At 38.9% G+C, this 13,395-nt stretch overlaps 1 protein-coding gene across 9 annotated transcripts in view; it reads left to right on the top strand.

Moving 5' to 3' along the window:
- Positions 1-13,395, top strand: part of LOC101157361 (kazrin) — a 128,350-nt gene that overhangs the window by 20,430 nt on the left and 94,525 nt on the right. For all 9 annotated transcript variants that reach the window (XR_002290188.1, XM_020703125.2, XM_020703129.2 and 6 more), the window contains exon 3: positions 1,743-1,900. Coding sequence is in view for 8 of the 9 variants with exons in the window: in XM_020703125.2 (XP_020558784.1) it covers positions 1,743-1,900 (158 nt within the window). In the remaining variant the exon portion in view is untranslated. The remainder of the gene's footprint in view (positions 1-1,742; positions 1,901-13,395) is intronic.

The raw sequence follows: 13,395 nt of genomic DNA, 5'->3' as shown, positions 1-13,395 counted from the left end.
ATGACATCACCACAGGATTCCCAGCCCCCCAACCCAAGTGAACCCCCAGCAGGAGATCCTCCTGCAATGAAGAAAAGGCTTACTCACTGGTGTGGAGAATTCCCATGAGGAAAACTTTGGAATTAAAGAAACAAAATGTTGAAGAAAAACATATCAAAGAAACTAAAAGTACCAACAGCTTCTACAACCTTTAGTAGTTAGAAACCTATGGTGCACTGCATGTGGATGAGGTCTGCTGTAACTGAAGATTTCAATATAATTTCGATGATAAATTTTAAACACGTAGCTATGGAAAACTTACCGATGTAAACTCTGAGCTGAAACACATAAAACATTGATTCGGGATGTAGAAAACGGTAATATTTATATCAGCAGTGAATTATTACCAAACTGAAAAATTGATCTTCCATCATTTTACCATCATATTTTTTTCTTCTGTCAAAACGGAGGCAGTGTCTTTGTAATGTAGTCAGTAAGTAAATTGTTCTTTTTGAAAGCAATTTCAAGCAAATTGTCAGACTGTGTTTAAATAAAGGTTGAAACTGAATGAGACTCCAGATGGAGGTGTGTCGGCTCTGACAGCATGTTATTTTCAGCAGTTTGATCATCTTCTGGGCAGATTGTAAATATCGAATAGAGAAATTAGAATCCAGTCATCAGTTGATGTCATAAACAATTCAGCTTTGCCTCTTTTACACGCGGCCACCCCGCCCTGATTTGATCTACAGAACCATAAGCTGCCTGCAGGGCTGCAGTGAGCTCGTAAACATGCCCCTCTTTGCCAGGACTCAACAGTTCAAGAGAAAGCTGAAGGTGCAGCAATAAATCTTTGATGGTATGTTTGAAAAGCCGACCTTGTCTGTCACTAGTGAGTCACTCCGCCTCAGTCACTGATACTCTGTGTTTTCACTCATTTACAGTATCTGCCTCTGAGCCAGCTCTGATATTGTAACTTAGGTTCAAACTCTTACAAAAATGACACTCATTATTGTTAAGGTGATCAAAGCGGAGATGAGTTGTCCTGGAGAAAATCTGGAACAAACGAGATGGGCTCTGGTAGCCTCCGACAATCCAAAGAGTTTCTGCTGTGTTGACGTGTGGTTCTAAATCAACCCAGTGATTTGCCTCTGTGTAGGGTTCTTTCGTATACCAGAGAGATGGTGATCTTAGCCCACGATAGCTGGGATTATTCCCAGCCCCAGCACTCCTAAGCACAAGGTAGAGAAGAAAACCGAAAAAGAAAACACATGCAGTGGTCCCTCTGCTTTGTGTCTTAAAACATCCCAAAAAGCTGTGTTGACGTTCAGACTGAAGCTACTCCTGAAAAGTGAGGTCATGGCCTTCTTGTTTTTTTAAATGATAGAAAATTTTCTGCCCCTGCTTTCTTATTTCAATTAAAACTTGACAGCCAAAAAGTAGTGACATCTTTGTTATGCATGAAGCCAGAATTTGAATTTACTATCAGTTGTACTTTTAGAAAAATAATCCAATAAAACATCAAAAAAATTATATGGTTACCATTTTTTTTCCACTAGTGACGGATTTTTCCAAACAACACCTCTCTGGTTTAGAAGAAACAACATTTTGTCAGGATTTTTACAGATGAACAAAGTCTCTCAGATGTAGAAAATCAGAACACTCCGAACACCCTTGACCCTCGTCACAGCAGCAGGAAACATCATGAAGATGTCAAGTCCTAACGTGCTTCGGGGTTTCAACATCTCCACTTCCTTCTGCTGCAGCTGTCCAGTCACTGAACAGCCTGAATGACCAGATTGCTCAGTTCATGGTGACCCGGCCGTGCAGCCCGGCAGAGGAGGAGGAGGCCTTCCTGACGGGAGAGAGGCATACCCTGAGGAAGTCGATGACATTGATGAGACACCTGCTCGTGGATGCTCAGGTACAGCCTCACTCAGTGTATTGTTAATGTCAGAGACACTCCAGCAGAAGGAGTTTCACCACCTTAAAGCCACTTTGGTGCAGACTTTAAGCCCTGGTCACCACTTCCCCGTAGGGGTGGATACGGGGATGTCTGCGGGCAAGCCTGTACAGGGCACTCAGGTGGCCCTCACAAAATATCAATGTAATAGACCTCTCGGTGAGCAGGTAGAGTAAAAATGTTCATGCTCATTTTTTTTCCTTCAGAATAGCTGCCAATAACAGGTCATAATGAACACTTCTACATCAGGGGAGGGTAATTAAGGGTGAAGTAGGTGAGATGCAGGCAAATCATGGATTTTTCATTCTTTCAACCTTTATTTAAATTGTGGTTGAAACAGAAGCAGACGAAAAAAGACTGTTTGAAAAAGCTTGTAGTTGGTACATACAAACCACAATCAACAGGTCATTTGCTCTGTGCTCCACTCCATTCTGATGCATCCACAGATCCATGTCCGTCTTTGTTTTCCTCGTCTGAACTGGCATCTGGATCTAAACTGTACAGCTGGACAGCTTCAATATTGTTCACCAATTTTGTTGCACTGGTAATCTTAGCTTGGGGTTGTGAGGAGCTGTAAGTCATCAGGAGAGAGTGTAAACAAAGGGATGATGGGACGTGTGGGCAGGCTTACTCTGCCCCAGCGGTCCCGCCCACATCTCAGAGGAGAAATTCTGATGAACCGCTGCTGCTCTACAGAAACTATTTTCTAGAAAACGTTTTTTCTTTTTTGGCTAAAAACAAAATAATCATAATTAAAAGGCCACTGGGAACACTTTTACAATAGATCAAAGGGAACTGCAAAACACATCTACGCTCCCAAGATGTGGTTGCACCTGTCTACTAACGTCCACAGGCCCAGATAACCAAAAAACCTGCGGCACATGAACGGGTGCATGTGACTAAGGCTTAAAAGAGAACTTTTCTCATTTGTTTGAAAAAAACAATGACTTTGAAACGGTACAGTAGAAATTCAACATACTGGAGCTGCAGTGAGTTTAGTTCAACCATAACAATAAGAATTTTAAACAAACCAACTCCCAACATTCCCTAACAGTTTCATAGTTCAGCCAAACTGATGCAGTAATGGTTTTGAGCACCAAAAAAAAAAAAAAAAACTAAATAAAAGTGACAAATATTTGTCTGTTGCTTCTATAATTTGCTATTTTGAACAGAAGTCACAGATGTTTCTGAGACCTGCTGGACTCATTGATTTTGGGTTTTCTAGGGGCTCCTAGTTATGAACGATTCATATTGAGACTTTTATTTCATCTGTCCACACAAAACCTTCAATTATCTGCTGTCAGGAGCTTTAAAAATTTTAGATGTCAAACTCATTGCTGCCCCATGCAGGCGTGTCTTGATTTACCCTCTTTTTGCAAGCATTTCTGTATTACTTTAGTTTCCTCTTACAGTTTTTCAATGAAGCAAAAAAAAAATCATATAACAGAAAAACATATACAGAAATGAAAGAATTAGAAAAGCTGACACGTATAGAGAAACTCATACGAACATTTTCCTCATGGAATATGTTTTTCCCGTTCTGTGTTGTCGACACAGATACTGTCTGTTTTATTCATTCAGCTCTTTGATGAATGATAGATGAAGCAGTGTTGGGACTGTGTCATTGATCAGCTGCTTCTGTTGCTGCACATTGCTGGCAGGGAAGCAGTTTCTCAGATTCAGTGTCACTGATTAAGACGGAGGCAATTCAGCAAAATGTCTTTTCTTTCACCTCTGCTCAGTCACATGCCAGCTGGAGTGAAGGATTGTTAGCCTGCAGTTTGGATTCAGAGGCATCGCGTTGGGAGGAGATGGAGGAGCAGGAGTGCTGATTATCTTTTTCAGGAAGTTGTGTTTGAAGGGGTAGGGGGTGCCCATGGTTCATTGTTAAGTGAAGTGCTCAGACATCAGTCAGGTTGACGGATTTCTCTGCCTTTTGGTCTTGTTTGTGTCAGACCCAACACCCACCACTTTTAAATGTTCCCTATTTTTTACTTCAGTGGAGTGTCAAATGGAGGCCTCTGACAGATGGAAGCTTATCGCTCTGAGCTACAAGAAAATACACAAGTAGATACGAAGATTTGTTTGTACACTCCAAGCCAGGAATCATTTCCAAAAGAGAGAGCTGACGCGTCGCGCCAAAACAGATATCATACCAAAAATTTTAACAAATTTTAACATCCATATCAGTCAAAGCAGTGGTCTCCAACTTTTTCCAGGCCACAAACCAGTTTGACGTCGGACAATATTTTCACGGACAGGTCAGAACGGGGCATTTCATTTTTTATGCTTTCGGTTTCTGAAAAAACGATTTTTCAAATAAAAATACGACTACATGAAATTTTGTTTAAAAATAATATGTAAACATCAGTAGATTTTTTTTTAATTTTATGTCTTTTTACATATGAGGAAGATTAAGTAAAACAAAACTGCTGATTAGTAAAAATGTCAATAAAAGCAGAATTACAGGTTTTTTTAATAGAACAATGAGAACTCAGCCAAGTCTCAGATCATCTTTCAAGCAAAAAGATTGATCATATTTTGTTTTTAAATAAATCCTGATTCATTTTATATTTTTTTAACAGAGAGGAACATTTTATGTGCTCATGTTTCTTAACAGATGCCTCCCTGCTTCACCCTTGCTGGAGGAAAATTCATTAATGTCCTTTTTACAAGTTAACACAAATCAGAAACAACTTTATTTGATTGAATCTTCATTCTCTTTAAAATGTTTAACTGTAGACTTTGTGATGAAGATTTTCTCCTTTAATGTCAAAGTGGAGGAAGCTAACTTCAACCGCGTCCCACTTTCAAGGAATGATGGATGAATAGAGCAAAATAAAATCCTGGCCGCCGTAAAACTGGTATTTCCTAAATATAATTAGAAACATGAATCCACTGAGTCTGCAACTTCTTTATCTGTGTGTGTGAAACATTTGAAAGTCAGTCACTGCATATTAGGCAAGCGAGCAGCTTATCCGTGGGAACAACTGTCTCAATGAATCTGTATTTGGAGGAACACTCCTGGATTCGTCTGTTGCAGCTTGATTTTTCTTTGAGGTGGAAGGTTCTTCTTCTAACTAAATGGGAAATAGTGTGTGCATTTTTTTTCTGCTTCGGCCCGGTACCAAGTGTCCCACGGACGGGTACAGGACAGAAGACATCTTTCAGGGTTGGTCTCATTTCTGGATCAGTTGGACATGATCAAATCAGAATTTATGGACACTTAAAGAGACTCTTCTAAAGAAAAGTCAAAATCTTTTCGTTATCAGGAGTGAGCAAGGGTGTAATGATTTCTTTTAACAATAATTCAATTTATATTATAAGTTGTGGTGCCCTTTGCGATTATTAGTCGATGTTGGTTTGTTTTAACAATCCGATTCATTGACCTATAATCGACCCAGGGCATCTTTAGCTCAACCAGTGTGACTCAGAGAGAAATACCTGCAGGTACTGAAGGGTGCAGGTGAAGTTTTCCAGATTCCTTGTATTTCTTCGAGATAATCCAAAGTAAATTATATATGTGTACAAACAAACATGTAAACATGAATTAATGGCAAATCCATTCACATTTTAGTTTCCTAAAGTTCAGCCCACTGTTGTTTTTCTACATCAAAATAATCCAAACTGAACATGATTAGAACATTCTAGCACACTGTATGGTCATGACTTTGCTAAATTCAAAGTGTTTCCACACATTGGACTGAAATGATGGACTGATCAGTGTTTTGCTGACATCACGTGTGCGTTGTACACTGTGATGAACGTTTTTACATTATGGTAATATAATCCTACCATTTCTCAATCCAAATGGTATTTTCCAAGATAGATTATGATTTATATGACCTCCTGTAAGTAAAAGATTAAATTGATTCATCAATTAAGTCGATTTTGCATTACACCCCAAATTACCTAACACTGAAAAGATTATAAAGAAAAAGACATTAATGCCTTTAAGTAAAAGATTAAACATCCTTAAATTTTGATTATTTACAACTTATGTTATGTCATTTATTCCATACGTGATACTACTTTAAATAATCTATCAAATGGAAAATGAAATATTTTAATGTTTTGTTGGGGGCAAATTCTGTACAATGACTCCAAATTATGCTCTTATGTCAAACAAATATATGATGAATTCAATTTGAATGTTTCACCTGCTTTAAAAAAGGCAAAAACATAAGTTTGAGGGGATTTAAATGGTTTCTCTTTAAATGCTACTCCTCGCTTTTCATCTGCATTGTTAATATCCCTGTTGCTCTTTTGGGCTGACTCATCAAATGGATTTCAGTGGCTGTGGAAGCTGCCAACTTTTCTATCTGAGTTGCATTTTGGTGGAAAGCTGCAAAAACTACTCTCCACTTTTGTGCCTCTTCACCATAACCTTTACATTTTTAGATAAAAAAGATGTCTACTCATGGGAGAAACAGAGCAATTGGTTGTCATAATTAAATTATTAGCTGTTATAAAAACTGGAATCACAGCATTTCTGCAGCACTGGAGCAGTTCGCTGCACATCCAGCGGAAGTGTGTATCCAACGAAGCCGGGGACAAATTTACAACTTTGTCCTTTCTGGAGTTGTTTTTACCTCTAGTTTGTGCTCAATCGCATTTTAACTATATATGCTGTCAATTTTTAACATGCATGTCTTTTAAATTAATGGATATTATTTTACAACATAATATATATACACAACATGTTAATGTTGTAAAGCTTACGAGCAGAGACTTTTAGCGAAGCATAAATGTGTAAAACGTCTTAGCTAGAAGCTTTGAGCTGATCTGTTTCAAGCCAGAATTAGTTCTTTTTAACGTTCTCATTGAAAAAGACAAAAATGGACACATAGGTCTGTGCAATGCAGGGGCATTATTACAACACTGAAGAACACATTGTTGACATCTACATTCTTTCTGTTTGTTCGCATGTTTGAAATGTGTTATGTTTACATTGTTAAGCCATTTTCAGCATTTTTGTTTCCAAATAAAGACATTTTTTAGACCCAACTGACTCCTTATAACAAGATACTCTGACAATCTCTAGGGTGATTTGGATTACTATGGGTTTTGTTATGGCATAAGTTTATTTGTTTAGGACAAAAAGGGACACTAAAGGTCTTAGAATATCATATGAAACTCATTGTTTCAATAGAAGAAAACATATGGCATTGCTTTTTTTTATTCAAAAAAATGTGTGTTTGGGGGTTTGAAGGAAATGACTTTTGCGTAGAAAATACTGTGTGTTCCACGGAGCCTGAAAGATGCAGTTTAGTCTGACTATTTTCATTAAGTCTCAAAATCTAATAAAAGTTTTTATCCTTCATTCAAAGGATGTCAAAGGTCAAGATTTTAACTGAAGCAGGGGCATTCTTTTTATTTTTATTTTTACCTACCATTAGGTCCACTGTTATTGGTCAGAGTTGTATTCAGTGTTGTTCCGTTTGATTCTTGTGTAATCACATGCTGTACCCCCTAAAATGAACTTAATAGTCAGATTTGGATTAAGCTGCTGTTAAGAAAATACATAGTCTAGTAAACTGATGAGCTGAAGACAGTGGCTCAGGTGGTTGAGCGGGTCGTCCAATGATCGAAGGGTTGGCGGTTCGATCCCCGCTCCCACCAGCCAAAATGTCGTTGTGTCCTTGGGCAAGACACTTCACCCTCCTTGCCTCCAGTGTGGCTCCACTGGTGTGTGAATGTGTATGAATGATCCCGGTGATGGTCAGAGGGGCCGTAGGCGCGAACTGGCAGCCACGCCTCTGTCAGTCTGCCCCAGGGCAGCTGTGGCTACAACCATAGCTTACCATCACCAAGTATGAATGAGGAGTGAATGAATAATGGACACAATGTAAGCGCTTTGAGTGTCTTGAAAAGCGCAGATAAATCCAATCCATTATTATTATTATTATTATGAAGAAGCAACCAGGAAGAACCAGATAAGAATGAAAGACGAAAGTGAGTGAAGCTGTTTCTTTCTTGACATTTTCAGTCCCACCACCTGAAGTAGGTTATAGATTTCCTTCGTCAAATCAGTTGTGTTTGTGTCTTCTTGCGTTTGGATACCAGAGAACTCCAATTATTGTAATCAGCCAAAGAAAAAAAAACAGCTTTCATCTCAGCCTTCATGTCTGCTCATTTTCTCTCTAAAACAATACTTCCGTGCTGTTGCTGCATGTATATCCTTTACTGGACTTTACTGGAGCTGGTTCTTTAACCCTTAGCAGTTCATCATTTGCATTTCACCCATTTGGACATTGTTGCTCACTGAGAAACGGTTCAAGTCCCACACCAATCTATTTTGAAAAGCAGGCTGGGTTGTCTTTTAATCATGATTTTCCTGTTGTTAGGCAAAATAAAGAAAACCTGTGTCGCTTTCTAGGACATGATCTCTGCAGAGCGGCAGGAGTTCATCAGAAATTTACCTCTGACTCGTGGTGCAGGACTGTTGGTGCGGAGTAAGCCCTCCCCCATTTCCCGTCATCCATCTGTTTACACGCTCTTTTGCTTACAGCCCCATCACCCCCAACCTAATATTACCAGTGTAACAAAATATCTGAGCTATCCACAGTTTTGAGCCAGATGCCAGCTCAGATGAGGAAAACAAAGTCTATGGTCTACAAGTGGATGTATATCAGAATGGAGCGAAGCAGGGAGCTTGTGGCTTGCTGTGATAGCTTTTATGTCACTTCTACAATTTTTAGAACCTCATTTTTTCATCTGCTCCTGATTCACAATATTTCAAATATATTCAAAAATACTCAGAAATGCAATTTTAGGCTTAACTTTCTTAATAAATGTCCTCCATCATCAGAAATATGCCACAAAAACATGTTAAAAACATCAAAAGCACAATTTTCATCAGTGGCCACTCTTAAACAGGATGATTGGGAGGACCAAAGTGTGGATTTATGCTTGTTAATGAGTGACGACAGTTAATTCTTCAGATGAAGTGAAGCAGACACATTTTTTGTTTCTAGATCCAGCCAAAATAATTAACGAACAAGCAGATGCTATTGTTTGTAAAGGAGGCATAACTCAGAGGTTTCAACCTCTGCTGGCTTTGTTTGAGGTCGAGCGGAACGGCTCCTCTCAGATGAAAGGATAAACATGCGAGCCCCTGTCTTTCCACAAGCCGTCTGTTTTTATGGTCCAGGATGTTTGTGGAGCATCGGTTTCTATGGAAACAATGGGTGCTGTCACCAAGATGATCCAGATCACCACATGTGTACTTCTCCAGATCAAAGGTGTTCACCCCAATTTCAAACAGAGCTCTGGGGATGTGAAAGAGTTCACACCTCTGTCAGCCTCCCCTTGAGTGACAAACACTTTTAGCCTCTTCTTTCTTTTTCTTTTTGGTGTGTTTGTGGTTCTTTTTGTCCGCCAGAAATGCATAGTTGTTGCTGACTTCCAGCACTCTGAAAATCTTTGGTGCAAACTACAAGAAATGTGAACTTCTAGAGATTTTCACATTCAAGTTCATTCTCTGTTGACTTAGTGAATAAAGCACAGACTAATTTACCTGTCCATCATTCAGTCTAAGCTTTTCTGCACAGCTTGAGCCGCCTCAACAGACACATCCTCCAAAACCATCGTCCAATGAATGCACCAACACCAGTGCCTCAGTGATTTTTCTCTTCTTAACCTTTCTCCACATGCTTTATGTTTGTCGTTCTCCATGTCGTTTTGTGTTTAACCACCTTTGAGGACTTGCCATCACTTGCAAAGATCTATTTAGCTCAGCAGAGAGAGGAATCAAAGATAGGATGCTTGTTATCAGAGCCACCAAGTTTGCCTCTTGACCTTCACAAGATTTAAAAGCTCCCTGCCTCCACAGCTTGTGGGGTGGTGCAAAAAACTAAGCAGCACTCCCCTCAGTCTGATTCCCCGCCAGAAGCAATAGCTCCAAGGATTTGATCCAGATGGGCATCTGGCCCAGAGCGACATCGCTCCAACTTTCAGGGATTTTTTAATTTGACGGCTGCACCTTGAGTGGCTGTTAATTACAGCTGCTTTAGATCATGTTTCCTTTGGGAGAAGGTTTAGTGGACGCCTCCTTGAATTTTGAAAAGAAAGGACCTCCTGCACGTAAATTTTCAGCCATCATCCATTGATGTCCAGTTAAATGAAAGATGCCAAAGATCCACTTAAAAAAATGATAGTGTTGCAAAATAGATTAGACACCCAGAGACAATGCACAAAGTCAAATCACTTGGATCGGTTTAATGATCCAAAACGGGCTTCGTTCAGGATCTGCTGACTCACAATCTCCTAATCTGCTTCTTTGATCAGGAATTTACAAGATGTAATCCCACCAAACAGGAGGGGAGGCGTGTCATAAACCCACAGACCTGTTATCCTGGGATTGGAGTACAGGATTTGTCCATTTACAAACGATTACACAGTGCTTCCCTGCAGACAACTCCTCCTTGTGGTCTCCAAACAGACTGTTATGCAGATGAGAATATAAAAAGTAATTTAATAACTAGTTTTAGTTTTATGAAACAATATGGCTTCATAAAATTAAAGTATGCATGTTTTTAGTTTAATGTCTTTATACATTCATTTCTAAGAAAAAAGAAATGCAATTTCCCCACAATTTTAGATCCAGATCCAGACAACAAGACAACCCAATGATGAGATTAAAAAAAAACCTGTCCTCGAGATGCTAATGTTTCTGTTTTTTGTTTTTTTTTTATTTCCTAAAAAACATTTTGTTGATAAAATATAAAGTAGATGGTGTAAAAAAAACTGGTTTGTCATGCACAGTAGTTTCTGGAAAATAAATCTGAAAACTTTCTGCTGAGAAAGTTGGATCTGAACGCTGCTGAATCATGAGAAAATTCAGGCCACAGCAGACAGCGGGTAAACTGAAGACGACCCTTTATAAATCCCTTCACATAAACAGTCAACCTTAACCACAGGATCAAGCTAAAAATGCAAAAATAACTGCCTCAATCTGCAGAGGTTCTTCGTCATCCGTTAATATATAGGTCATCTAAATCTGTCTGCTTTTTCTGCATGAATGCTATTGTATGCTTTGCTCTAATCCTCGTGGTTCTCATTCAGTGTTTCAGATTAACACCCTCCATGCTGTTGATTATCCTTTTCTGGCAGCAAAAGCAATGCTGGATTCATACATAGTGATTGAAGATTAACAGAGAAAGAAATGGAAATTTTAAAAGCAGGAAATTGGATCTGTGATGTCAAACAGGAATTTCTCCGGAGAGCTGTATTTTTTTCATTAATTAATCTTATTTCCCCTATAGGTTCTTATTCAACCACGTTTAATGTTCTAGCTGGTTCTTTCCCTGTTTTTATTGCATTCATTTGGTTCCATCCGAATCTAAATCTAGTTACGTTGTCCTTCAGTTTTCAGAAAATCATTTTAATTTAAGTCGTGTTTGGTTGCAGCTCTTCTTCTGCTCTCCACTTGTACTTGTGCTTTCAGAGACCAGCCTCTCACCCTCCTGTACTGTCTCAAGCTGCTGACGTCATATTCATGAATATTTTTCTTGACCTTTTGGTTTTTACAACTCCCACCAGAACCGTTATTCTCTGGAATTAACACTTTGCATATCTTTGGTGAGCAGATGGTTTTTTAATGAACTTTACAAAAGCATTTGGGGGTTACTGCCCCGAGTGCTCCAATTACCACTGGCACCACTGTCACCTTCACTTTCCATGCTTTCTCCAGTTCATCTCTGAGTCCCTGGTATTTATCCAGTATTTATGCCCTTTCTAGCCATTGGTAGGACTTCTTGATGTCAGCCACTTTTATATATATATCTGAAAGAATTTGGACGTTTACTTTTATTTTCCATAAAAAAGGTCATCAAGTAAACAACTAACTTCATCTCATCTGTTCACTGTCAGTCAGTGGATCTGTTTTTATGATCAAAACTGAAAATTGAAATAGCTTTTTCAGGGAGAATTAAGTTTTATATTAATTGCATAAAGATAGACTCTGAAAGTAGTGCTTTTCAAAATTACATATAAACAAAAATTACTTATCCTTTCATGTTCAAACAGTGCCAATGTTTGTCACATCTCTCTAACCCAAAGCTCTCAAACGAAGCTGTATACCCCTTGTGCTATCCTAGGCACTTTAACATTGGGAGTGGGGTCATCTAGACCCCACAAGACAGTGCTCTGAACCTTTTTTCTTCAATGATTTGTGATCTTCACTGGTGTCCATGGATTACATGAAATCTTTCCACCTTTATCCACCTTTGTCATGGTAGGGAGAACACGTCAATGTAAGGATCGGGTCATCTGGACCCCATAGGATAGCACAAGGGATACACAAACAAATCATGACTTTACAGCACGGCAAACACATTGGGACTTTTGAAAACTGTTTTGCGTACAGAATCCATATAAGTCATTTTTTCTGGTACAAATCCACAGTTGGACTGCACGACTTTGAAAAAGGAAAATATAAATTGTTTCTTTTTTTCTTTGGTTGTAATGTTCTGCTCTATTCCCTTACAAGAGCTCAATTCCCTAAACTCAACTACTCTTGGATTCAAACTTAATTAACATGCAGATTAGAGAAATTAGCAGCCCCTGATGGAGTCATTGTATTAAACAATTCAAGTCACATGCATTAACAATAGGAATAAGTTGGAGATGGGAAAGCATAAAAGCGCATTTTGTCTTTTTAAACGCATTAGCGTAAGAGCTTTGGCCTTTCTAGCTAAAGCGCGGCGTAAAGTATTAAGCTGCTGGATCCTCTCGGTGAACTGAAGACAGAAAATAAGTCTGTCTTCTCCTCATTCATGGATAAGTCAGCCATACTGCTCTAATTAAAGTAATCAAAGTCCTGCTGACAGGCTGCCACTTCATAGGCTCTGTTGTGACTTAATTGCTTTTGCATTTTAATGTTTGAGTTATCTCGGAGTCTGCACATGAACAGGTGTGTGGAGTCGCAGTGTGTGCATAAACGCCGTTCCATTCAGAGCCAGGCACTAAGCTCCCAATACTGAGAGTTTGTGCCGGTTTGGTCATCTGTGCTTCTTCTCCTGACTCTGCTGCACGCTTGAATGTTTTTCAATTTCATTCCCTCTGATAACTCCACTACTCTCTGCTGCAGAGATAAATGCTGAAATGTAATAAATGACTTTGCAACTTTACACCAGCCTCTCTGGCAGCAGCCTTGTCTCTCTCTGTCCTCGCACTGCAATCCCCTTGCAGCTCATTCTCAACATCTCATCTTTAGAAAAAATGTATTTCTGTAAGTTTCAGCTTCTGCACATAAAAATAGTAACTCTAAATAACTCATAACTTAAATAAATAAATTTGTCATGTCTTACGGCCGTATTTTAGAAGTAACAAATCCAATTTTCCCATCAATTAAAAACCACAAAAAAAGGTTTTAATCTTTTCTCTGAAAACCAAAAAACTGGAGCATAAAAGAGGAAAACAGAAGACACAAATCTTCATGAAGACACATGCCA

Source organism: Oryzias latipes, chromosome 5 (genome assembly GCF_002234675.1).
Source record: "Oryzias latipes chromosome 5, ASM223467v1".
NCBI classification, from domain to species: domain Eukaryota; kingdom Metazoa; phylum Chordata; class Actinopteri; order Beloniformes; family Adrianichthyidae; genus Oryzias; species Oryzias latipes.
Note: the sequence above shows the minus strand (reverse complement) of the source record. Positions and strands in the feature narration are given on the sequence as shown.